The 23,578-nt window shown below is 33.5% G+C and overlaps 1 protein-coding gene across 3 annotated transcripts in view; it reads left to right on the top strand.

Moving 5' to 3' along the window:
• GCA (grancalcin) overlaps positions 1 to 20,651 on the top strand; it is a 43,489-nt gene extending 22,838 nt beyond the window's left edge. The window contains exons 1-8 of one of the 3 annotated variants that reach the window (XM_025404675.1): positions 2,064 to 2,250; positions 5,523 to 5,690; positions 11,573 to 11,642; positions 15,666 to 15,709; positions 15,986 to 16,133; positions 18,294 to 18,407; positions 18,751 to 18,809; positions 19,458 to 20,651. In XM_025404675.1, coding sequence (XP_025260460.1) covers positions 2,224 to 2,250; positions 5,523 to 5,690; positions 11,573 to 11,642; positions 15,666 to 15,709; positions 15,986 to 16,133; positions 18,294 to 18,407; positions 18,751 to 18,809; positions 19,458 to 19,484 — 657 coding nt within the window. In that variant the 5' untranslated portion in view covers positions 2,064 to 2,223 and the 3' untranslated portion in view covers positions 19,485 to 20,651. Of the gene's footprint in view, positions 1 to 2,063; positions 2,251 to 5,522; positions 5,691 to 11,572; positions 11,643 to 15,665; positions 15,710 to 15,985; positions 16,134 to 18,293; positions 18,408 to 18,750; positions 18,810 to 19,457 lie in introns of those variants that run through there. The other 2 variants (XM_025404676.1, XM_025404674.1) reach the window with 2 other exon arrangements.
• The last annotated feature ends 2,927 nt before the right edge of the window (positions 20,652 to 23,578 follow it).

Consider the following 23,578-nt stretch of genomic DNA (forward strand, 5'->3'; position numbering starts at 1 on the left):
ATTAAAAGAAAATATTTAAAAAGTGAAATTTTTAAATAAACATGACATTTTCATAAAATGTTATTGTTCATACAATATTAACTTGACTCATGGAGGCAAATTAACATTACTATTATTTTAAAAAAACTCTATGGCCTTATTTGAATTTTTATACTAGGATATTTATAATTTGAAACACCAGTTTTAGGGAGGGAGATGCTGTGTTGTTCAAAGTCCTCCTCTGCATCTTCATGGTAGGAACTTTCTTTGGTAGCCCTTTCTCTAAGTTAAGATATATGTTGGCAGGAACTATGAAGGATCTGATATTTTACTCTAGTTATAAGCAAACAAGTAGAGTGCCACAATTGCATAGAAATTGGCAGAATGTGTGAGATTCCTGAGTCAGAGACAAAGAACTTTATTACTCAAAGCACAACAGACAGCATGAGCTTCATACTTCCATAGATTCCCCTCATTCTGAAGTCCCACAGGGTGAAGAGGAGCTGCCAGATGGGTGCTGCACATGCATTGCGTTTGTTATCCAACTGGAAGAAGAACTCCAAGCTTAGGAAAGTCCTAAGAAGGCTGCTAGCAAATGTACCCAAACTTTACCCTGGCAGGAAATACTTTCTCTGAAATTAAATGTGCAGAAAGGCAAGAAACCCATGGGGACTTAACTCCCAACTACACAAATGCAGTTGCATCAATAAGGCTATTTTGATGAAAACAAGATGAACAAAAATTTTGACCACAGAATTAGACTAACATTATAAATGTAAACACTCAATCCTTTCTAAGCAGTTCTTTGAATATGTAATCAGTTGGAATACAATTTTGCAATGGTTTGTTCTTTCTAGTGCTTTATCACTTGATACCTTCATAAGTCATGCATTTTTCGCTCTTATCACGTAGGTTTTACCCTTCCCCTCTATTTATTTATGCCAATAATTTAACCTTAGTGGCTTAAGTATTTCTTACAGCATTGAAGGAACTTACAGACACTTTCCCAAGAGTAGCTTCTACATCAGCAATCTTCCTTTCTCTCTGCCATTTCCTCTGAGAATTGTTTCACAAGGTCCAACATCCTCTTCTGTAGCATAGCTGAACAACAGATACTCAGCTCCGCAAGACTGATTTCTTTTGTGAATAGTTAACATTTTTTTGATAGCCTTATTTTTAAGAAACATGTTAGCCCTTCTCTTGTTCTTCAGAGATAACTCAAAATAATATCATTTGGTCTATTTGTTCATAAGCCAAAGCTACAGCTGCCCTGTCCTTTTAAACTCAGAGCTACAAAATTCATTTGAGTTCCAGAGATAAATCAGACTTGTCCATTGGTATTACTTAATAAGCCAAAATAATTGAACATTGAACAAGAGTTTGCCCAAAGGCTGAGTCAGATTATATACAGACACCGTCTACATTATCAGTGTATAAACAGTAAATAACTTTTTAGTATATGTTCATGTCCTGTGCAATATTTGGGACATACTTACACTAAAAAAAATTTATTTGGAAATCAAATTTAACTAGATATCCTGTTTATTTGCCAAATCTCACAATTCAGGTCCCCATTTATCTACCGAACAGAATCAATAACCTGTTCGTCCAATGTGGCCTCAAGTGGGTTTTGGCGCAGAAGCGCTCCTCTTGGATTACAGGTGTGGTTCTGGTTGTAAAGTTTTGATGTGACGTCAACACTATACAAAAGTAAATGTAACTGCAAATTTTGAAATTCACAGATGGGTCTTTGAAGTCCAGCTCAAAAGCGTGGAGGAGTAGGTTAAAATAAGTCACAGACTTGCCGGTTTGGGGTTTCTAGAAACAAAAGTAACTTGAGGAGTTGAAGGCTTGTGGAAGACCTTTCCAGAGAGGGTGGGAAGTTGCAGGATAAAAGGCTTCTTCGGGATTTAGAAGGAGAGCGCGCGAGAACCTGAGCTACCAAGTAAGAGCCGAGCAGGGACTGGTGGGCTCCCTACGGGGTGTAGCCAATCAGGGCAGAGATGGGTGGGGCTAGGCTGCGGGAAGGGGCGGACTGCAGGAGAGTTGGCTCCAAAGTGTGGGACTCAGCCAATCGGAACCGGGCAGGCCGGGGCCGGACTGCGGAAGGGGGCGGGTTCGGAGGTGTGTACTGTACGGTGAGTCTTTTAGCCTCACCTGCAGCTTCGCCTCCCTGCACCTGCATCTGTGCTGTTCTCCCAGCACTGCGGACGCGACTCGAGGGTGACGCTTGCTTCGCTCGTCATGGCCTACCCGGGATACGGAGGCGGGGTGAGTCCCAGCCGCTGGGCCGTGTCCCTCTCCCTCGCAGGGTGTGGCGCCCCCTTGAGGGCGGTGCCAGCGTGCCGGGTCCGCACTTGGCTGCTGCTCACTGCGTCCGCGCCTGGTACTCGGCGGCGCGGGACTCCGGGGGTGTTGGGAGCCAGGGCCGCAGCGAGCATTGAGCCTGGACTGACTTGGAGCCGCAGGTGTGGAGCCGAGGGAGTGATGTGTGTTTGGAAATTTATTTCCCGGAATGGAGGAACAAGCCACCCTCTTCTTGTTCCAGTAATCTTTTGTGGTACATCCCTCCCCCGCCCCCCACTCAGTGTTGCTAGAGATCCTGTTTCTGAATTTCCTGACCACTTCTTGTTCTCTAAGTTCCTTATGAATAAATTAAGGTGTACGGTAAATAACTCCTAATCTTTACTGTTATACGAAGGGCAATCTGTTCTAGACTCCCCCCCCCCCCACCTCCTCGCCCCCAGGCGGGGGGAAGTTACTCTTTCTTATAACTTTTATCCTATATCACCTTTGGGAGTTGCAAGTTATAATCGTAGAGCCCTGGTGGCTAGCCCCTTCTTTTCAGAAAGGAACCCAAATCTTTAGTATTGATGTCAGTGATCTGCAAAGTGGGTTGAGCACGCTGTGTTAACAGAGTTAACATTAGCTTGATCCATTGCGGTGTGGGTAGAATATATTTTCTATTTTTATTTCTGTTTGTTTTTTGCCTAAACAGAGAAACTGTGTTTTACTCATTTTAACATAGGACTTGACTTTGGGCTATGGTTGTGGTCTTCAAAAGAGTTACTCCTACCCCTGGGAGTTCATGGTGGTTGTTGTTGTTCTTGTTATTGTTTTAGGATATGAATTTCCAGGTCCTCAACTTCCACACATACTTGTTTCTAAAATTGATTTGCTTTCCTTAAGACTTGCCTCTATTCCCTGTGGCACCTTCCGCTTTGTAATGCATACTCCTCCTCAGTCCTTAAATTTAGGAAGGAAGTTTAAAGTGCCTAAGGAAAGGAAAGTCCCTTAAAGATGAGTCAAGATAGCATAAACCTGTGGGTCTTTAAAAACGTCCCTAGCGTGGACGTATTTTCATTTGGTTGAAGCTATCTGTTAGAAGTGTGATTATATTTACTCCTCTTGGTATGCTCCTAATTCATATATGTATGTCAGAGTGAGGTGGCAAGAGTAATACATTTTCATTCAAATAATTTGGTGCTTCCTTACCCACTTTTGTCAGAGTACTTGAATTTGATGGAGAGTTCCACGACACGATAAAGAGAACGTCTGTATATGTTTTGAACATTTAAATACCCTTTTCCATGAATTTAAAATAAACATCTCTTTTCAGCTGTTCTCATGCTCATTATTAATCGCTGGAAAGAGAAGTACCCTCAATAGCTGAAGCAATATAGATTACAGACGCTGATTTAAAAAAATGTAATTGAAATATTTTAAGATACATTGGATAACATTTTGGGATAAAACTTACATGATTTCTTTACTAGGAGAATATTAATAAGATAGTTGAGACGTTTATAAATCATGTTAAATAAAGGAAACCCACACCTTATTAATGTTTCTTATATTCTTTTAACAAAATATAAAATGTCAGCTGCTAGACCTAATTGTTTTGATAGTATACTTTTATCTAATTACGTGTATGATTTATCTCTGTAGGAGATGCATTTCCAATAGATTTTTACTTTCTTCTTTTAAGTATTGTTTATAAAAATTGTGTTGTTTTCTTTTTTTTTTTTTTTACTAATTGTATATGAATAAAAATTATAACTCAATATAAAGGACGTTTTTTGTTTCTCATTTTGGTCACAGGAAATGAAACAATCTAAAACTTTGTTACATGTTTTTATTTGTACATGTATTATACAAGCTTCAGTGTTTTCAATAATAAAAATATATTTTAAGCACAGGAAACTTACACAGAATAGATTTTCACACAAGAAATACCATACAAAATGAATTCAAAGATGAAGAATCTGTCTTTAGAAATCACTTTTAATCTGTTTTGCCTTCCCAATTTGCAGCATTAACTTTCCCCAATCTCATAATTTGAGAACCTGGTGGTCAGATTAATGATGGTTACAAATTCTCTACCACTCCCCTTATCGAAAAGCACAGACTATTTCTCCACTTCCTTCAGTCTGGGTTGGGCCTGTTTCACCTTCATCTGGTAGAATACAGTAGAAAAGGCACCATGGCGGTTCCAGACTTATTATTGTAAGAGGACTGGCAGCTTCTGTTTCTCTCTCTTAGAACCTGACTGCCATGCTGTGAAGAAGTGGAAGAGCCATGTGAAAGGGCCCATGTGGAGGAGAACTGGGGTCCCTGTCCAACAAGGTTCATCCCTAAACACGGTTTACATAAATTCATATTTCAAGTTGTCCTCTTGATAGTTTCAAATGAGTCAAAATTGATCATTGTCATTATTACTACATAATGTGGGTAAGGAAAGGCTTAGACAATATTTTCATGTCCAAGCCTTTCATGTTTCTGTGCATGTTTTTAATCTTTACCATTGCCATTTTGTGAAGGCTTTAGTTAAAACTAGATCACATGATCTATAACAGCAGAGAATACCACATATATAAACTGTAATAAGTCACAATAGGCTGGAAAGAAACAAGTGAGAGTCTAGCATATGGAGTTCTCTCTCATCCCTCAGGATACTACCACAACCACTGCAGTTTCTTTAAACATTTTGCTTCCTGCCCCTTAAAAGATTTTTGAAAAACTATATACCCTTTTCCCATATTTTATATTGACATATAAAGTTTTTATTTTAAGTTTAAATAGTTGTAAAGAATACAATACCCAATATATTGTAAATGTTGACACTTAACAAAGTTTCATTGTATTTACACATATATTCTTCTAAGTATGTGTCTTGAGGGTTACTTCTTAGTTTTACTTTAGGTAAAATCTTGCATTGTTTTACTTTTTGTTTACTTCAGTGATGTTGGTAAACATTTTTAAAAATTGTACATGTTCCTCTGTTATATTAAGTTCTTAGAGGCTAGTAGCTTTCTTTTTTCTTTTACACTTCTTTTAATGCTGGGTAATATATGTTAACGAATTGAATTATGTCTTAATGTAGGACATCTGACATTTTGTAGTTAAAGTTTTTGTGATAGGATTAGAAGCTTTGGTAACTGTGTTTACTTTTTGATGGGCTTCTACTAATTTCTTTTGATCCAACTTTTATAGATAATAGGTAATATTTATATTACTAACCTTCTCCTATTTCACTCTTATAGTTTGGAAATTTTAGCATTCAGGTGCCAGGAATACAGATGGAACAGCCAGTGCCAGAAACAGGTCCAGCCGTACTCCTCGATGAATACTGTGGGTTCCCAGCATTTTCAGACGCTTATTCCTCAGCTGGTGACTCCGTGTATACTTACTTCAGTGCTGTTGCTGGACAGGTGAGATGCTAAATTTATTGCATAAATATGTCTTTGAAAATTATTGTTTAAGAGAAATGTCAGCTATTTTCCTTAGAGTATCATTTTAAATGTATATGAAATTTATATTTTAAACTTATCTAGACTAATTTTTTTCCTGAGATCAGAGATGAGCATAGTCCTAATTATTTCATTTTAAAAGTCTGTTATTGTGATGCTTGATACATTGTTCATTTGGCTAAAAGAGGAAACATTTTTTTTCATAGTGGGGAAATCTGATTCTTTCTTACTTAGTATGCTTGCCTTACTGAAATTCTTCTACAAGGGGCTTCTCTTACTAGTCACTAAACACTCCACCAAAACTTAGATATTATATCTTCTTATGAGTTATCATTTTTCTATCACTTAAATCTTTTTATTTCCTTCACTCTGTTTGACATTTAGGAGCATCAGACTCTTCCTGAGTGATAGATAACACAAAGCTAAGTAGGTTTAGCCTGCACATTCTTTTATAGCATGCAAAAATGAGTATTGGAAATTTGAGGAAAGTAGGAAGTATTTTAAAAAATTATAAGGAACAATATTTCTAACTTGGGCCTCACTCCCATTAAAAAAAAATCTCAGTTAAAACCTAAGTATGTCAAACAATATGATTGGAAATCACTTCAGCGTGTCATAAATTTATTCAAGTTGAGAAATTACAGTTTTTCACAGGTAAAGTTTTTTCATTTATAGTAATTTTGATTTTATATGGCTAGTAAATTTTCCAGATTATCAAAATAATCATGTTGGGATTTATTAAATAAAAATTAAAGGAGATAGTATGTTATGATGAGGTATGGTATTAGGATGTTATTTGTTTCCAGTAAATTTGAGCGATTATTTAAAACATTGACTTTATTGTGATCAATAGGGAAGTGTGAAACTGCCAGTTCAAGTACATGAATTCTGTAGGTGAATTGTTACTGATGATAATGTGAATACTTTTGTCACGGGAAGCTTTTCTTTTACTCCTACATAACTGTAATGCTATACCACAGCTTATTCTTTTCTAAGTAATTTTATATATATATTTCATGTGAAATTTCAAGGAAAATTAAGCAAAGAGGATATGTATTATACCCCTTTGTATCAGTTATTAGTTGTATTTGACAGAAGTATTGAGTAAATATTCAAGATCGGAAGGAATACAATATTATAAGATGCCAATGTCTTCCAAATTAATTAATAAATAATATAGTATTATTTGAATCAAATTCCAAAAGGTTTATTTTTCTTTTTTCTTTTTGGCACTTGCTGCAATGATTCTAAAGTCTGTCTTGTATACTATGTTATTGAGAATAAATATTAAATTATAATATATAAATGTATTATAATTATTAATAATTGTGATAGTGTGGTCCTAATGTAAAAACAAACATATAATACTGAAAAGCCCAGAAGCTTACCTGTGAATTCAGTATGTGGTAAAGGTAGCATTTCGTATCAGTGGGGAAAGAATGATTCCTGAATTAACTATCCTGAAATAATTAACAGTTTATCTAAAAGTAAATGTAAATCCTCAGCCCATACCATATAGTAGCATGAATTCCAGATATATTAAAGTATTGAAAAGAAGTTGTATTGGTGTTTATCTCCTATTGTTGAAATAAATGAGCCTGTCTTTTTTTTTTTTTTTGCTGCTTTAGTATGTATTGCAGCACCTGCTATATTTGCGTTTTTGTCTACAAAACTTCTTAGAATAGTCATGAACTAAGATAGTTGTGTGTGTTAATGAAACATTTGGGAACATCTTTTTAAGATGTGTGTTTTTTTTTTCTTGATATGTTTCATTTACTTGTTTAACAATTTGGGGGGGAAATTGAAAGCTTTTCTGTGTTTATGGAATACAGTGGATTGGTGCATGGAGACTGGGGACCAGAGAGGATTTGGAAAAAGAGATCTACATGAAAATCATCTTGAGGGAGTTGGGGCAGTGTATCAAAGAGGAGATTTGTAAATTGTGGATGGTTCTGGGAGAGGCTCAATGATAAAACAGATTAGGAAAAGGTAAAGAAACTGGCAGAATGGAGGTGCCAATACCAGACTAATGGGCAGAAACAAATTCACTCTTGAGTCTTAGCTGCAGGCCTTACCTCTTTTCTTTTATAATGGTCAACAAAGATTTATTGATGTAGGTAGAATTTTATAGAACTTTAATAACATTTTATTCATTCCCTTGAGTGTCCACTAGGTCTAATATACTTTTCTAGGAATAGACAGTATACATAGAATTAATAGAGATGGCAGACATTCTGTTTTGGCTACCCCAATTTCATTTACATTTTATTTTTTATGGTAAATGTAAAAGGTAAAAGGCTAACCTTTTACCTTTTATTATGTATTAGAGGCTGGGGGACTATAATACTCACCATCCCAGATACCTTTGTACCTACTAAAGGTGGCCATGTGCTGTAGGACTGACCATTGACATGTAGGTGCAGTATCTTTGGAAAATCTTTTTACCCCAAATGAAAAAAGCCTTACTGGGAGCAGCCTTGGGTGTGGCTGTTTTTGCCCCTTCATTCTTCCTACCTGGAAATGGGACTTGAGGTATGGAGGTGCAGCAGCCATCTTGTGACCCTGAGACAACAGACTTGAGATAAAGACCTATAGATAGGGAATGTGGAAAAATGTAGAGATTGATGACAAGTCTAAGTTGCCATACAGTCCTGTTCTGCCTAGCCTCAAACCTGTTGTATGAAACAATAAACCCCTATTGGTTTAAGCATCTTCAATAATATTTTCTGCTGTTTGCACCTAAATGGTACCCTAACTATTCTACTCGTTATACCATTGTCATTTTAAAGGATTATACTGGGAATAAGTATTATACTGAGAATAATTCTGTTATCTCTGTTTGACTATGTAATATATTCATCATATAAAATTACAACTTAAAGTATATGAACTGGACATATATTTGGAGACTTTTTTTGACTTCTGAACTATTTCAGCATTTTAATTGTTGGCAGTAAATTTGCTATGTTTGAACTATTTGATCCTTTCCTTAAATTTCCCAGTCTTGTGCTTTTGAATAAATAAACTCCATGAAGACAGGGTTCTGGTCGTATTTTCCCTACTTGACAGATAGATATCAGGAATATATAAACATTTGATAAATGCTTTAAATGGATGCATTAACTATCCCATTTTCAATTTTTAGTTTATTAGTCTAAATGTTTAGTCTAAATACAGTCTAAATATTTAGACTAAAAATATTTTCAATTTTTAGTCTAAATATTTGGACTGTATTTTTTCATATGTTGAGTTCTACCTAGCTTTGACTGATCAGGTGCAATATCCGACTTATGTATACTGCTCCTAGAACTCAACTACCGAACTCACATCTACACCCATATCCTTTTTTGATGGGCCTCATAATTAATGATGCTCTATGAAAAACATCCGATTAAAGCTTTCCACAGTGTTCTTATTTATAGGATTAAGTATTCTAAACAGTAAGGATTAAATCATTGATTAATTCGGGGAAATTCTGGTTTCTGTTTTCATACAGACACACACATGCATCACAGTAATACCAACAACTTTAACTATTGTATGCACACACTGCTTCTACTTTTCCACATAGCAACTGTGATGTGGGCATGACACATGTACCTTTGCATTATAGATAAGTAAGCAGAGACTCAAATTGAGTAACTGAACAAATAGGACTTGAAGTTGGATATTATTTTAAAATCTTGCTGCCTAACTAAAGGCAATTGATTTTTATTAATTATCTACCTGATACTCTTGTAATTTAATTAGGACATTCAGCTTTCTACCACTAATGCTACCTAATTCAGTTAAGAGTTTATATAGTTAGCCTGATTATCAGCTTCAACTGTAGGTAAAGAAATCCAAAAGTATCACTTGGATTTTATCCTTGTAGTTTAGGAAGACATTGCTTATTTGTGAGTTAGTCATTGAGATAACATATTTTCATAACATCTCTGAAGTGGTATACTAGAAGAATGCTTTCTGATGGCAATGAATAACTTCTAGCAAAGCTGTTACGGTTGTTTTTCTAACTTCAAAAATTCTGTAAAGAGCACATGTAAAGCAGAGTTCCATTCATTGTACAGATTTTTAAATGTAATCCACATTTGAATGAGAAATTCCAATATTTTTAACCTTTTGAAGTAGTAAATGAACATGGTCACAAACAGTCAGAAATGCCAGCAGTTTAGTGAAGAACCAGAGGTAGTTGTTTTCATTCTACCAAACAACTAACTTCTTTGTACTAGATACTCTGCTACAGCCTGGGAATACAAAGATGAAGGAAACTGAGACACTGACTCAGACGATCTCTATGTAGCCAGGGAGATACAGACAAGTAGAAAATGATAAGAATGTAGGGAAAGATGTGCTAGAGGTGAACAGGTGAAGATGATTGCAACACCAAGAGTTTGTACTTGTGCTGTTTGCCGAGAACAGCACTGCTCAAAGTAAATATAAGATGAGCCACAAATGCAAAGCACATAGTTTTAATGTCTCACAGCATTATTTCAAAAAGTAAGAAGACATGTGAAATTAATTTTAATGCTTTATTTAGCCCATTATATAAAAATCCTAACATTTCAACATTTAATCAACATACAAATTATCAATTATATTTTACGTATTTTTTTTTTACTAAATATATGAAATCTGGTGTGTATTTTATACGCACAGAACATTGTAATTCAAAATAGCCACATTTCAAGTGCTCAATGGAGCCTATGGCTAATGGCTGCTGTATAGAACAGCAGGAGCATAGAACACTCTTCCTTCAGGTATCTGCAGAGCTGGCTCCTGTGCCAAAAAGGCCTTCTGCCATTTTTTAATTTGAGGAAAAATTTTCTAACCTGTCCCCTGATCTAAAAATATGGCTAATTTTTAAAGGTATAAGTTTCTAACTACAGAACTTCAAATTTAGTAAGCAAGATTCCTAGAAAATACATGTGACAGAGAAAGGAGCACTTAGATACTCTTGACTAGGTAATGCCATACATGTGGTCCATTGAGAAGAATGCTGCTTAGTATTTTGTAATTTCTATTGGAACAACCGCAGTTTTGTAAGGGGTTCTTTTGCCAAAAATCCATTAGAATATGAGTGCTAATAATATTTCTTAGAAGTAATTTAGAAAAGTTTTTTGTTTTGTTGTTTCTTGGATCTCTTATGAAGAGTATGTTTTAAATTTGCCTCCTTGATCCTTCATCATAGCTGACGTTTTGCATTTGTGCCAATGTATGTGATGGTTCCAAAGGAATTACTTAGTTTTGTCAAAAACAGGATGAGGTACTGAATCATAATGAGAATATTCAACCTATTTAATTTCCATTGTGATTTCTTGTTTGCATTTTAAAACTTTATTTTCTGTAATAAGTTCAGGCAAGATATGTTTGGGCAGTAATCAGAAGAATAGCTGCAAGATACAGGGGGACTCTAGAATTTTGCTAGGGGTAATGGCGGGGGAAAATATATTTTCCCCTTCCAGTTAAAGCTTCAGTATTATTTATAAATAATCTCTTCCCAAAACAGCATGAGTGGGGATGTTTTCGAGACTTTTCTGAACATATTTTAGGCATTTTTCTAACTGTTTAAAATAGAAGTAGAACGACTCTTATGAGATTATCTTGAACCATTATAGAACAGGGTAATTGTGCTATAATTCAGAAGTAGAAGAAATTATTTATGTTGTATGATATTTTGTAATATGCCTTTGTTGTCAGTAATTACTTCTAGTATTTTGTAGTTAATTATAGAGTAATGTTTCAAAGAATGCATATGTCTTGATTGGCCTAAAACAGTCAATTAACATTTTAATATGCTTTTATACAATTGCACATTAAATTAGGTCATAATTATTTTTAAACAGGATGGTGAACTGGATGCTGAAGAACTTCAGAGATGTTTGACACAGTCTGGAATTAGTGGAACTTACTCTCGTGAGATCTTTTTTCCCCTTTTGTTGAAATTGTAATAGGAAATTTATTTTCTTACTTTTTTGTTCCTGTAATTAAAATGTTTAAAAAATTATCACAGTTATACATGCACATAGTTTAAGAAGTCAAATAACTGTAAAACTCGTTATGAAAATAACTGTTCATTGTGCATTCCTGTCTCCTCAACATTAACTGCTCATAGAGGAGACTTCTTTTAACTTTTAAAAATCTGATTCTTTTGAAATTTGCTTGCATATTTCAAGATAGAATATTTTTTCACGATTGATTTTTGGATTTTATGATTGTCTATTGATACCCTGCTATGGAAGATGAGGATTTCACTTTATTTTAACCTTAAACTCTCCTCTGTCTCTGCACTCCACAGAGGAACATTTCCCATCCTCCTGTCCTTCTAATGTAGTTATAATATATAATAATTTTTGTTAGGTATGTTAGTCTTTATTTTTACTATCTGAATGCTGCTTATAGCTGTATCTTATGATAATGCATGATTACTTTTCCTTTTTATATAATGTTTTGCTTTTCTTGAAATCAGTAGTTGTCGGGCATTCTTTCTTTTTCATTATCCTAGAACTCTGGGATATGCTGTTTTTTATGCGTGGCTGTCATACTGGGATTCTTTCACCATTAATTCTGGAGCTGGTTTCCCCATTTCTCTTGAGTTAGATCTCCTTTTTACTCCATCTCTTGTTGTCTTCTTTTAAAAAATTCATTATGTTATTTTAGTGAAATATATAGTTAGGTAGCTTCTTAATAAAAAAGAAAAAATATGACCGGGTGCAGTGGCTTATGCCTGCAGTCCCAGCACTTTGGGAGGCCGAGGTGGGTGAATCATGAGGTCAAGAGATCGAGACCACCCTGGCCACCATGGTGAAACCCCGTCTCTACTAAAAATACAAAAATTAGCTGGGCATGGTGGCACGCACCTGTAGTCCCATCTACTCGGGAGGCTGAGGCAGGAGAATTACTTGAACCCGGGAGGCAGAGGTTCCAGTGAGCTGAGATTGGGCCACTGCACTCCAGCCTGGTGACAGAGTGAGACATCATCTCAAAAACAAACAAACAAAAGAATACATGGGAGATAAATTTTTGAGAGCTTGTTTATCAAAAAATGCTTTCATTCTACCTTCAGAATTGATTGGCAAGGTATAGAATTCTAGGTTACAATAATTCTCATGTAGAATTTTGAAGGTATTGCTCCATTGTTTCTAGTGTCCCTTGTTGCTTTTTCTCCTTCCTGCCTGGAAGTGATGTGATTTGTTATTCCTCTCTGGAAACTTGTGAGATCTTTGTCTTTAGTATTCTGAGATTTGATGGTGATGTGCCTAGTTGTGTTGTGTGGGGAACTCAGAGGGTATTCTCAGCCTAGAAACTCCTTTGCTTTAGATGTAGGACATTTTCTTCAATGATATTTTCTGTTTCTGGAATGCTTTTTGTTTTCACTGGGTTTTCTACTTTTATCATCTTTTCCCTCCTATCATTTTTTTTTTTCTGAACTTTTTGGGAATTTTCCTCAACTTTATTTCCTAAACCTTCTATTGAGTCTTTAATTTCTGCTTTTCATTAAAATCCAAGAACTTCTGTTCTATTTTCGTGAATGTGATACTGTCCCTTATCTCTCTGAGACTATTAATGTATTTTCAAAGTTTTTTCTTCCTATATAACCTTTGTTTTTTCCAGATTGTTTTTTCTCCTCATTTTGTTTGTTTTGGGTGGTCTTTCATGTTAGGTGCTTTTCTCAGTTATCTGATGATACTGTCGTGCTCATGTTTTAACTAAAATACTGATGAGAAGCCCTGAAATCATGGTTAAGCATTAATTGTGGGCTTCAATGTATGGTGGTTTGGCTGGGCAGTTTTGTCTTGTAACTCTGGGTGTCGGTATCTTTAGGGATTCCCTTTTGGACTGGGTTTTCAGTTGACCTTCTGCCTGGAAAGGAGAGGTGGGCTCAGAAGGGTTCTCAAGTCTTTTGTAAATTGTCCTTTAATTGCCTTACTTTTAGAAGATAGCCCTGTCTCAGCTCTGCTATCTTGCATTTCAGAGACCTCTCCAGAGAATAAAATTCCAGACTTCTGCTGGGTTGGAAGTAGGTGTAGCATCCATCCAACTGAACTGAGGCAGGGAGGGATATGAGGCTTAAAATGCTCCTTAGGTAGACTTTCAGCCAATTCTTCTGTTTTTGTCTCCACTTTCACACCCACTTTCAGAAGTACTGCCAATTCTTAGGCATTTGGGGTCTTTTCCAAGGGTTGCTTCTCAGCTTTTCTCATTACAAGTTCAGGAATCCATTTTCTCAAATCTAGGTTGGTTAACTCACATCCATCAACTCTTCAACTTGCAAAATTTTGTTCCTTTGTTTCCTGTCTAATTCTCTTTTTCTCTGGTTTTATGCCTTAAGTTAGTTTACTCTCCATTCTAATGGACTGTGGGGAGGAAGTGAAAAATCTGTCAACTTTCCTGAAAAGTCTGTCTCTTCACTCCTTGTCCTAAATATTTTTTCTTATACATACACATTCCTATTCTGATATTGAAGATCTGCTTGTTTGCTGATTCAGATTTAGCCATCTATTGTCATTAATTCAGATTCTCCCACTTTATGAATGTGTGCCAAGTTAATTGTAAAGCAAAATAGATACTATTTACTTGCCCAAAGAGGAAATACCATTCCAGAATTTCTCATGTAATCCCCTCACTCTGATAGGTTTATAGCCTTAGCTTTATAAACTTGGGAAACTACCTTTCTGGGTCGCAGTTTCTTCCTTTTTAAAAACTGGAACTACTATACGTTTAGCATGTTTATGTGAAATCATGTAACATACACCACCTTACTCATATTAAGAACACATTGAGTATCTATTGAGTTGTCAATTTGAAAATACTACAACTAACAATTCTAACATCGATACTATATTAAACATTTAAAGAAAATCAGCAATTTTAACTTGTGGAATGTTTTATAATTTTTTCTTTGGTGGGTCTAAAATTTAGCGGAAATAATTTTCTTTTATAAAATGTTAAAATGTTATGGATAAAATAAAATATTCATTCATTCATATTAACAAGCTGCTATTAAACACTTTGTAAGTTTAAACTGTACTAACATGATATTTTCTTTATCAGGGCATGAAATTAGTCTTGGGATATGTCAGCATATTAGTTGAATGTAATTGGATTAGAAAAATTAGAAAAGGATTAGAAAAATTCAATTTTATCAATAGGTCATCAGTTGTAGTTCTATAAATATGAAAGTGTTAATATTTTGAATTACCTCTGGTTTTAAGATAGCTTGTATTGATATTTTCTTCCTTTTTTCTCCCCCCAACCCCTGAGAAAAACCAGCTACTTCAATTCAGATGCTCATTTTTTTTTTACTTGGTCTATTACAATAAACTACCAATGGAATTACCTATTTCCAGTATCATCTCACTTTATATTTTATTCATTGTAAACTAAAGTTTCTAAAATGGAAATTTTAGAATTTCCCTTTGCTTCTGAAACACTTCAGTGGCTTTCATGGGCCCAAACTTTTTGGGGTAGTATTCAAAAGTTTCATGATTTGGCCCTCATTTGCCTTTCTGATGTCATCGTATGTCACTCTCTCCCATGTACTTTAACTCAAGTTTTGTGATCTCTGGGTACATGTCAAACTTCTACTTTAACTCCACTTGTCATTTGTGTTATAAAGACTGGAAGCCTTCCTCTTCCCCAGGCTTGGGTGAAGCCAAGTGCTTTACATACCTGGAGTGTCTTTGTCACGGTAATTTTCAGTTAGTTTATAATTGCTCATTTAATTACCTTAGTCCCCTCACTAGACGTGAGTACTTCGAAGGCAGTAATTTTTTTAAAAACAATGGGTACTTAACATTCAATAATAGCTTGTTGATTGTAGTGATCTTATATATTTTGACAGTTTTTAAATGTTTTATTTTGAAACTAGAGATTGTCATAATTTTACATAGATAAAGTTGGGCATACTCTAATTTAAATATTGAATATGTTTTACAGCCTTCAGTTTGGAAACCTGCAGAATTATGATTGCCATGTTGGGTGTATCCTTGAATAGAAATAGAAAATACTAGAATAAAGAGTAATTGCTTTTTGAATATCAAGCCAGTGGTTAGATTTCAGTGCCCATAGTAAACTAGTGAATTTAAAAATACTTTGTAAGATCCTGTTTAAATTCTAGGCTTTTTAGTTTTTATACGGAAATCTATTCATATAATGAGTTTGGCTAACTCTACAGAAGCATACTCATGTTTTAGTCAATGATTTAGAGTCAGATAAACTCAGGTATCAAAATTTATTTTTGTTAATAAAACTATCAGAGAGATTACACAGGAAAACTGGGATTTAGTGAATTCAAAGAGCTATGGGCAGCTCTTAATGCCTGGAAGCAAAACTTCATGACTGTTGATCAAGATGGAAGTGGCACAGTAGAACATCATGAGTTGCGTCAAGCCATCGGTCTTATGGGTAAGAACATTAACATTCTTTAGAATCTATAAAGCTCATCTTTGTTCTTTGATTAGATGAACTTAATTGCTTCAATTTACTAAGTAATAAAGGGATATATTTTTTCACCAGCAAGTTCCTTTGTTTGTTTTCAAAGTTGTAGGTAAATTCTGACCAAAGACCTCAACAAAACCATTTTAATTATGATTTTTTTTCAAAAGATGATCTTCCATACATGCATACATTTTGAATTTCTTCTGCTGTGTTTAAATTTATTTCTTTGTTAGTACTTACCACTTATATTGTATTCTTTTATAACTTGTCAGGGTCTCTAATTGGGAGCCAAAGCTTGCCTCCGTCAGTCAAAAGTCTGTACAAAATAGCTTTTCAGCAGTAAAAACTATGTTTTTGTTTGTCTTTTTTTCCTTACATAGTACAGAACACATAGCAGGTGCCAAAATACATCAAGTTGGAAAGGTTGCATTTTAGAGTAATTTAAAAGTATATAACTTTATTCTTATCATACCTCTCTCTGATAAGCTGATGTTCTTAGTGTACTTTCAAAATGGATAACATACAATGGTGTTTAATTTGCTTAAAGTTAATGCAGTTTTAAATAGCTTTATGAATTGTTTTTATGCTTGTGATTTACACTCTTTTCTAAACAAAATATATTTACATGAAAATTAATTTTTTGGAAGTTAAAATCTGAACCCAATGGAAGTGGACTTACCTCAAATTGCAATTTAAATAAGTCAAATTAGTGATTTGTTTGGTTTTGTTTTATAAATAGACATTTTAATTTAGTAGTAGGGACAGTCCAGCCCATGTAAACATACGTAGTTCAATTATAGATCCTTGATACCTAATGGATTAAACCTGGACCTTAATTCAGCCTAATGTTGGGAAAGTAATATAATCTTTGGCAGAAAAGAAAACCTCCAGAGTTCCAGTTAGGCAGTAGAATGTAAAAAGGGTTTTCTGGATTGTCCAAATTTAAGGTCTTCATATATATTTTAAAATATTCAAATTATTTTGCTGAGAATACTATGAGAAAATCTGGGAATTTTATAAGTACCGCATTTAGCTTGTAACTCTGTAATATGAAGTTCAAAATATATTTGCATATAATTACATTAGTTTGCATGTTTTACTGCTTCTTTCAATTTATACGTTTCCTGCATTACATTCTATTGTAGCTACATGTATAATTATCTCCTATTGCATTTATTTTGGTTGTTTTTACCTTTGAATGGGTGAGTGTCATTTGCTCAAGTCTACAAATCCGGTAATGTATGGGCAATAATAGTGGGCTACTATTCTTCTTAGTAAAATGTATACATCTCATTAAATGCATAGGGCCATCTAAAAGGGTACAGCAAGTAGAATATATTAATTTATGTTTTTATTCTTTTTTATTCTTTTTAAATTTTAGATTTTATGTATATTTTAAAATGGGAGTAATCAAACAATAATACATGTATAGAATTTAAAATAATTTAACACATACTGGGAGTGAAGGATCAAAAACTTCTTTCTCATCAATATAAGTATACAGTCAAAAATTTTGGACATCACAGGACTACTAGAACAAAGAACCAAGGAAATCAGTGAAATAGTGAGAAAGCTGTTATTAGTGTTACAATGTATGAAGAAATACTCAGAATTCCAGGACAAAAAAGAATAATGTTTTTCTGTTTTTTCCCCTTTAGAGTAATCATGTTGATCCTCAAATTTCCCTTACTTATAAAAGATACTTTCAAGCAATATGTTCAGTGGGAAATATCATTTGAATAACAAAGATCATTAGTAATCCTTGCCTTAATGTTCTTTAAGAACTATACAAAGTTACATAATTGAAATATTGAAGCATTAAAACCCATGAAATTAGACATTATTTCAAAATAACAATATATGATAAATTCATAAGAAGAGAATTATTTTCTTTTCCTTAGCTTTGACTTTATTACAAAGTTAGAATTGTGATATTTATATACCGATTAACAGGATTAACAGTGAAGCCTTGGTCTGATCAATTTCAATATTAATGTGTTTTGTTTCTAATTATATTTTTGTGGAATGAATTTTGAAAGTTATTTTATGACTTGATTAATGAGAAGGAAATCTTGCAGTGTTCTTATGTTATTTACATTTAGAAGTTTTAATTTATCTCTTTTTTAGGTTATAGGTTGAGTCCTCAAACAATAACTACTATTGTTAAACGTTACAGCAAGAATGGCAGAATTTTCTTTGATGATTATGTTGCTTGCTGTGTGAAGCTTCGAGCATTGACAGGTATTGACTATTTAAAACTAGGTGTACAGTATTATGTAGCTATTTTTGTTGAATAATGTGTCTCGTTTCCTCCAGCAAGTTTATAATAATATGTGTTTTTCCCCTTTATTCATTGTTAAATCTAATTAGTTTTAAAGCTTTAAATATTAAGGAATATAAATGATAAAAACTTGTTATATGTTATTTTTGGAAGTTTTTCTTCATATCTCTGTTGCCTGGGCTATTCAATCACTTCTAAGATTTAATTGAATATGAAATTATTCATTTTTTGTACCTGGGGGCACTAAGTATTTGAAACTATGTATTTTAAATTACAATAAAAAAGTAATTTCTTTGTTTAAAGATTTCTTTAGGAAAAGAGACCACTTGCAACAAGGGTCTGTGAATTTCATGTATGATGATGTGAGTATCCTGCTTTTGATATTTATACTGCATTCTAGATGCATTCTTAGTTAGCAAAAAAATTTAAGTGATCCCAAGTACCGGTACTGGAAATAATATATTTTGTATGCCATATACTTTTCCATATTTTTCAGCTTAACACAAATATAAGATTAATATTGGCATAGATGCCAAACAATTTGACTTCATGTTAAATTGTAAATATACTTTTCAATTTTTATGACAGGTTGTTTGAATTTAAAAAAATGAATCACTTTTAAGGGCCAAAACCACTATTATTTTTAAAAAGGGTAGTTTAGTGATATTTTTTCTCAGGGAGGGAAAAATTTTAATCCATGACACATTATTGAAGCTGTTCATTTCTCATTTCAAATGGTTACCATTAACTTGATATTCAGGGTTTTTTAAAATTCAAGCTATAAGACAGTTATATTTTACCTGTGCTTTAATGTTTCAGGGTTTTTGTTTTGTTTTTCTTATACTTACTGATGAAAGTTATGTGGTCAACATTACTGGTATTTATTGGCTTGAATTATAAGCCTTGGAAACAAACTTTTCTCTCTTAAGAAAATGCTCTTGTGGAATATAGTCAAAAACAATGAAAAACTATTTTATTCTTAATAGATAATAATTTTACTTACGTATTAGTTTTTGCAGGGCACTATGGCAATTTGAATGTTCAGAATTCTAAACCTGAAGAGACACTGTGAATTCTTTTGCTTGGAAGAAGTGAACTGGACTACTTTAAAACTTTTAAGCGTTTTCCATGTTCTTCCTACCCATTAAGTCTCTCTTCACTTTCTGTGTGTTTTTATTTTAGCAGATAGTTCAAAACAATAAAAGATTTTAAAAAAATTTGGTGTATTACTGCTTTTGGAAAAGTTATTTTACAGATATGTGCATATTGTCATAAAATATTGGTGTATGATTGATTTAAATAATGCTTAGCCTTAATTTTTAACAATGTAAATTTAGAGGAATGTACTTTACAAGATAGATTGTATAAGAAGCCAGATGATGAAAGCCTAGAAAAAACTAATTTATACTTATCTGAAGGTTACAAATCAGACTTTAAATTTTGTTTGTAGTTGGTGGTGTTTGAGGGCCAGCTAGAAATGAAAGCCTGGATTTTGTGCTGTGTTTGTAATATAGTTTATTCCTTGATCAAATAATCAGAGAAAAAACACTTAAAGGTCTTTGTCCGTGAAGAAGAAAGTTATCTCCCCAGTCAAATCTGTGGTGGGATAAGACTACAGAAGGCATTATTTTTTCCTTTTAAATTTTTTGTTGTGTATATTTTTCTTCAATATGTTTTATTGTCTTCTCTGAGCAAAAAGTTCTTAATAAACAAAGTATTTCTCTCTGCACCCTATTTCATTAGTGAAGACATAGTTCCCCTAAAATGGCATCCTCCTCTAAATCTAGACTTTTTGGAAATGGTGTATATTTTTGATGATATGTCAACATTCAAAATTGTCCTAATTAAATTGTTGTTTAAATGTAATTTCAGCTGTTTATAAAGTTAAAAAAAAGTAATTAACCACTCCAATTGCTCAGAAATTATACATTTGACTTATTTGACAATATTAACATTAGTGGTGGCTTTGCCGTTAAAAACCCAGTAAGTATATTGAGTGCATCTATGTGATGTGGTGTTTTGAGCATAGTAGGCACCACAGCAACTTTTCTGAGTGGTACTAAAACTGCCGAAAATGCAAAGTAGAATCAGCAGATCTTTAGTGTGCAATATCCCTGGTATAAGGTGTTATGATTAATGTAATTTCTTTCTTGGCAAACACCTCATGTCTATCTTAGTGAAGATTTAATAAACCACATATTTTTCTTACGCTTTAAATGCGTATCTTCCAATCTAACAGTGAGTGACATAATTTTATGACTGCTGACCAAATTAATTTATAGATTTTATAAAATCCCATGTTTCTTAATGGATGAAGGATAGATGGCAATATCTTGAACAAAACCTTTTATAAACTTACAGAATTTTAAATCAGCTTTCACTTTAAAAAATCCTGGAAAGGAAGTAATGCACTTGACACTGATAATTTTATATAATTTGCTGTCAGATTCACTTGGTCAGTTTTATAAAAATGTGTGAATAAGTAATCCACATAATTTTGTTTTCTGGCTTTTTTTTATGAACATATATTTGATAATATGAGAGGACATTAACTGAGCTGGTAAATTAAAGAAACAGAATTCTAATTAGAAGTGTTGTAGGAAAAAGCAAATGTAAAAACACTATGTGTCGTTCACGTTGAATGGTGATAATGTGACTCAGCGGCCTGTAATCTCAACATCCAGGTTATACAGATGGTTGTTACTGAACTATTCTGCGGTCAACTATGATTATCTCTCTTACTTGGAGGCTCACAGTTGAGGTAAAACTTTTAAAATGACAAATGGTATTATGCAAGTTTCTGCCAAATGACACTCTGTCTTAGAACTCTTTAACACAATTCTCATCTAAAAATGTTCCCATGACTTTTGGTCATAGAAGGTCTATGAAGGAGCTTCCATGGCCAAACATATTTAGAAACTCTCGCTTTCTAAAGCTTGATAAGGTATATTAGCATCTGAAAGCCCAAGGTTAATAAAATCAGTCATGTTTAATTTTATTTGGCCCAGTTTTTTCCAAACTTTTTGACCACAGAACCCCTTTCTCTAGCAAAACTAACATTCTATGCCGATCCAACTTAATTGCCAGGCAACTCTTCTGCACTTTACATTAAACAGACAAACTTATATTCACAGAAACATTAGGCCTACAGAATATTTTACCAGAATTTTTATACTGAAATACAGTTCACTTTTTGATGCTTTAAAAATAACTGATAAAATATTTTTATGATGAACATGACTGCAATATGAATATAGTATAGTAGTTTGCACTGGTTAACTCACACCCCAGTTCTTTTATGATGATGTTAATTATTGAATAATGTACACTCTTAATGTATAAGTGCTTTTATTTATACAGTAAACATGTTTCCATGTCATTTTGAGAATTTTTTTAATAAACATTCAAATAGCTTGCTGTAAAGTTTTGTATCATACAAAATCTGTTACATATATATATATTATGAGATGCTTCAGTTCAAATAACAGTGCAGTAATTCACCTATATCTAAAAGACTGCCAAATGATTAAATGTCAGGTATTGCACTTCTATTTTGAGTGGCAGTTTACACATTTTAAATTACATCAAGGGTAAATCAATATTATGGAAATCTTAATTTGGTCCACTTTAAATGTAATTTCAAGGATTTCTCATTTGATCTATTTACGCATGCATCCAGAAAAAAGTAACAAAAATGTAGTCAAGTTATGTTTATTTCCAAAAAAGGCATTTACCCTAGAAGAAAGTAGAATCTGTTAATATAGTTTAAAGTCTGTGGAGTTAAAAAAATAACAAAAAATCAGTTTGTGATTATTTCTTTAAGTAAAATATAAGACATCAAGTTTACTTGTAATCTTATGGCATTACTAAACTGGACAAACAAATAAATACTCTTTGTCAAAAATGTGCTCTTCTTTGCCTTTTTACATTTGACAGACTCTTAAATGATATGTTTTCTTCTGCTTTTCTATAGTCTTCTGGGTAATGAATAGAAATAAATCTGTTAATATCTGGTGAATTAAATCCGATGAGTAAATTCCAAGACTTCTTTCAGGCAGGCATATTCTGTTCCCTAAGCTTTAAAATGCAACCATGGGTGTTTCATTACTTTGAAACTTGTGTTAGAAGATCCCATTTTTTTGGTCGCAATTCAATCATTTACATAATGAATTAAAGCACATTTGAATAAATACATAATGTTAAAGTATCATCCAATAATATGTCTAGAGTTTATACATAATATTACATTAAATTAAAATATTTAGAACTGGTAAATATTTAGAAGTTATGAGTGCAGACAGGATTTTAAATGAATACTGCCCAGGTAATTTGAAGTCTAGAATGAGGTCATCATATAGTACATATATTAAACTTTCCCTGTAATTTAGAATTCTGAGCATAAAACTATTTTCCAGCAAAACACTGGGAAACTTAGGAAAAATTGGTCTATCAGCTCATTATTTGAATGCTGGGAAATCTGTGCTTTTAATCATTTTTGCCATATCTCTTTCTACTTGTTTTTAAAAATATGTTTTTGTGGCATATAAAGAAAGAGTCTTATATACTCAGCATTCCTTTTATCCAAGTAGCTTGGTAATATGCAGCTTTGTGTATTATTTTGCGAGTATTCAGGACTCAGGTGTGCTTCTATATATCTGAATAGTGAGTAGACATTGGCAACACTTCTACATCACTATGATGTGCTATACAGTAAGAGAATGAGGAAGCTGTTTCCCTATGTGCTAATTATGTTTTCAGATGTGCCCCTTCTGTAACATCAGAGATGGTGGCAATTTGCAAAGCTTACAGGGAGTGAGAATTGGCCTAGATCATCATTTAATAGCAATATTCAGGGGCACTTATATTGGGAATGATTAGGTCCTAATTCTGACATATCGTGAGAGGTACCCCAGTGTTTTCCCTTAACCATAAAAATGTAAGTATGTACAGATACATGCATACAAATATTTGCATTCTAGTTGACTGTATTATTGAATCAAATTTCATTTTGCTGTAATTGTTGAATTTTCGAAGGATAACCCGAAGAGTGCTAGTATGAATATCCCAGAAACATATTTATTAAACATTAATTTTTTGAAAATTATAAGTCATTTTCAAATGATTTTAAGAT

The sequence above is a fragment of the Theropithecus gelada genome, chromosome 12 (genome assembly GCF_003255815.1).
Source record: "Theropithecus gelada isolate Dixy chromosome 12, Tgel_1.0, whole genome shotgun sequence".
Classification (NCBI taxonomy): Eukaryota; Metazoa; Chordata; class Mammalia; order Primates; family Cercopithecidae; genus Theropithecus; species Theropithecus gelada.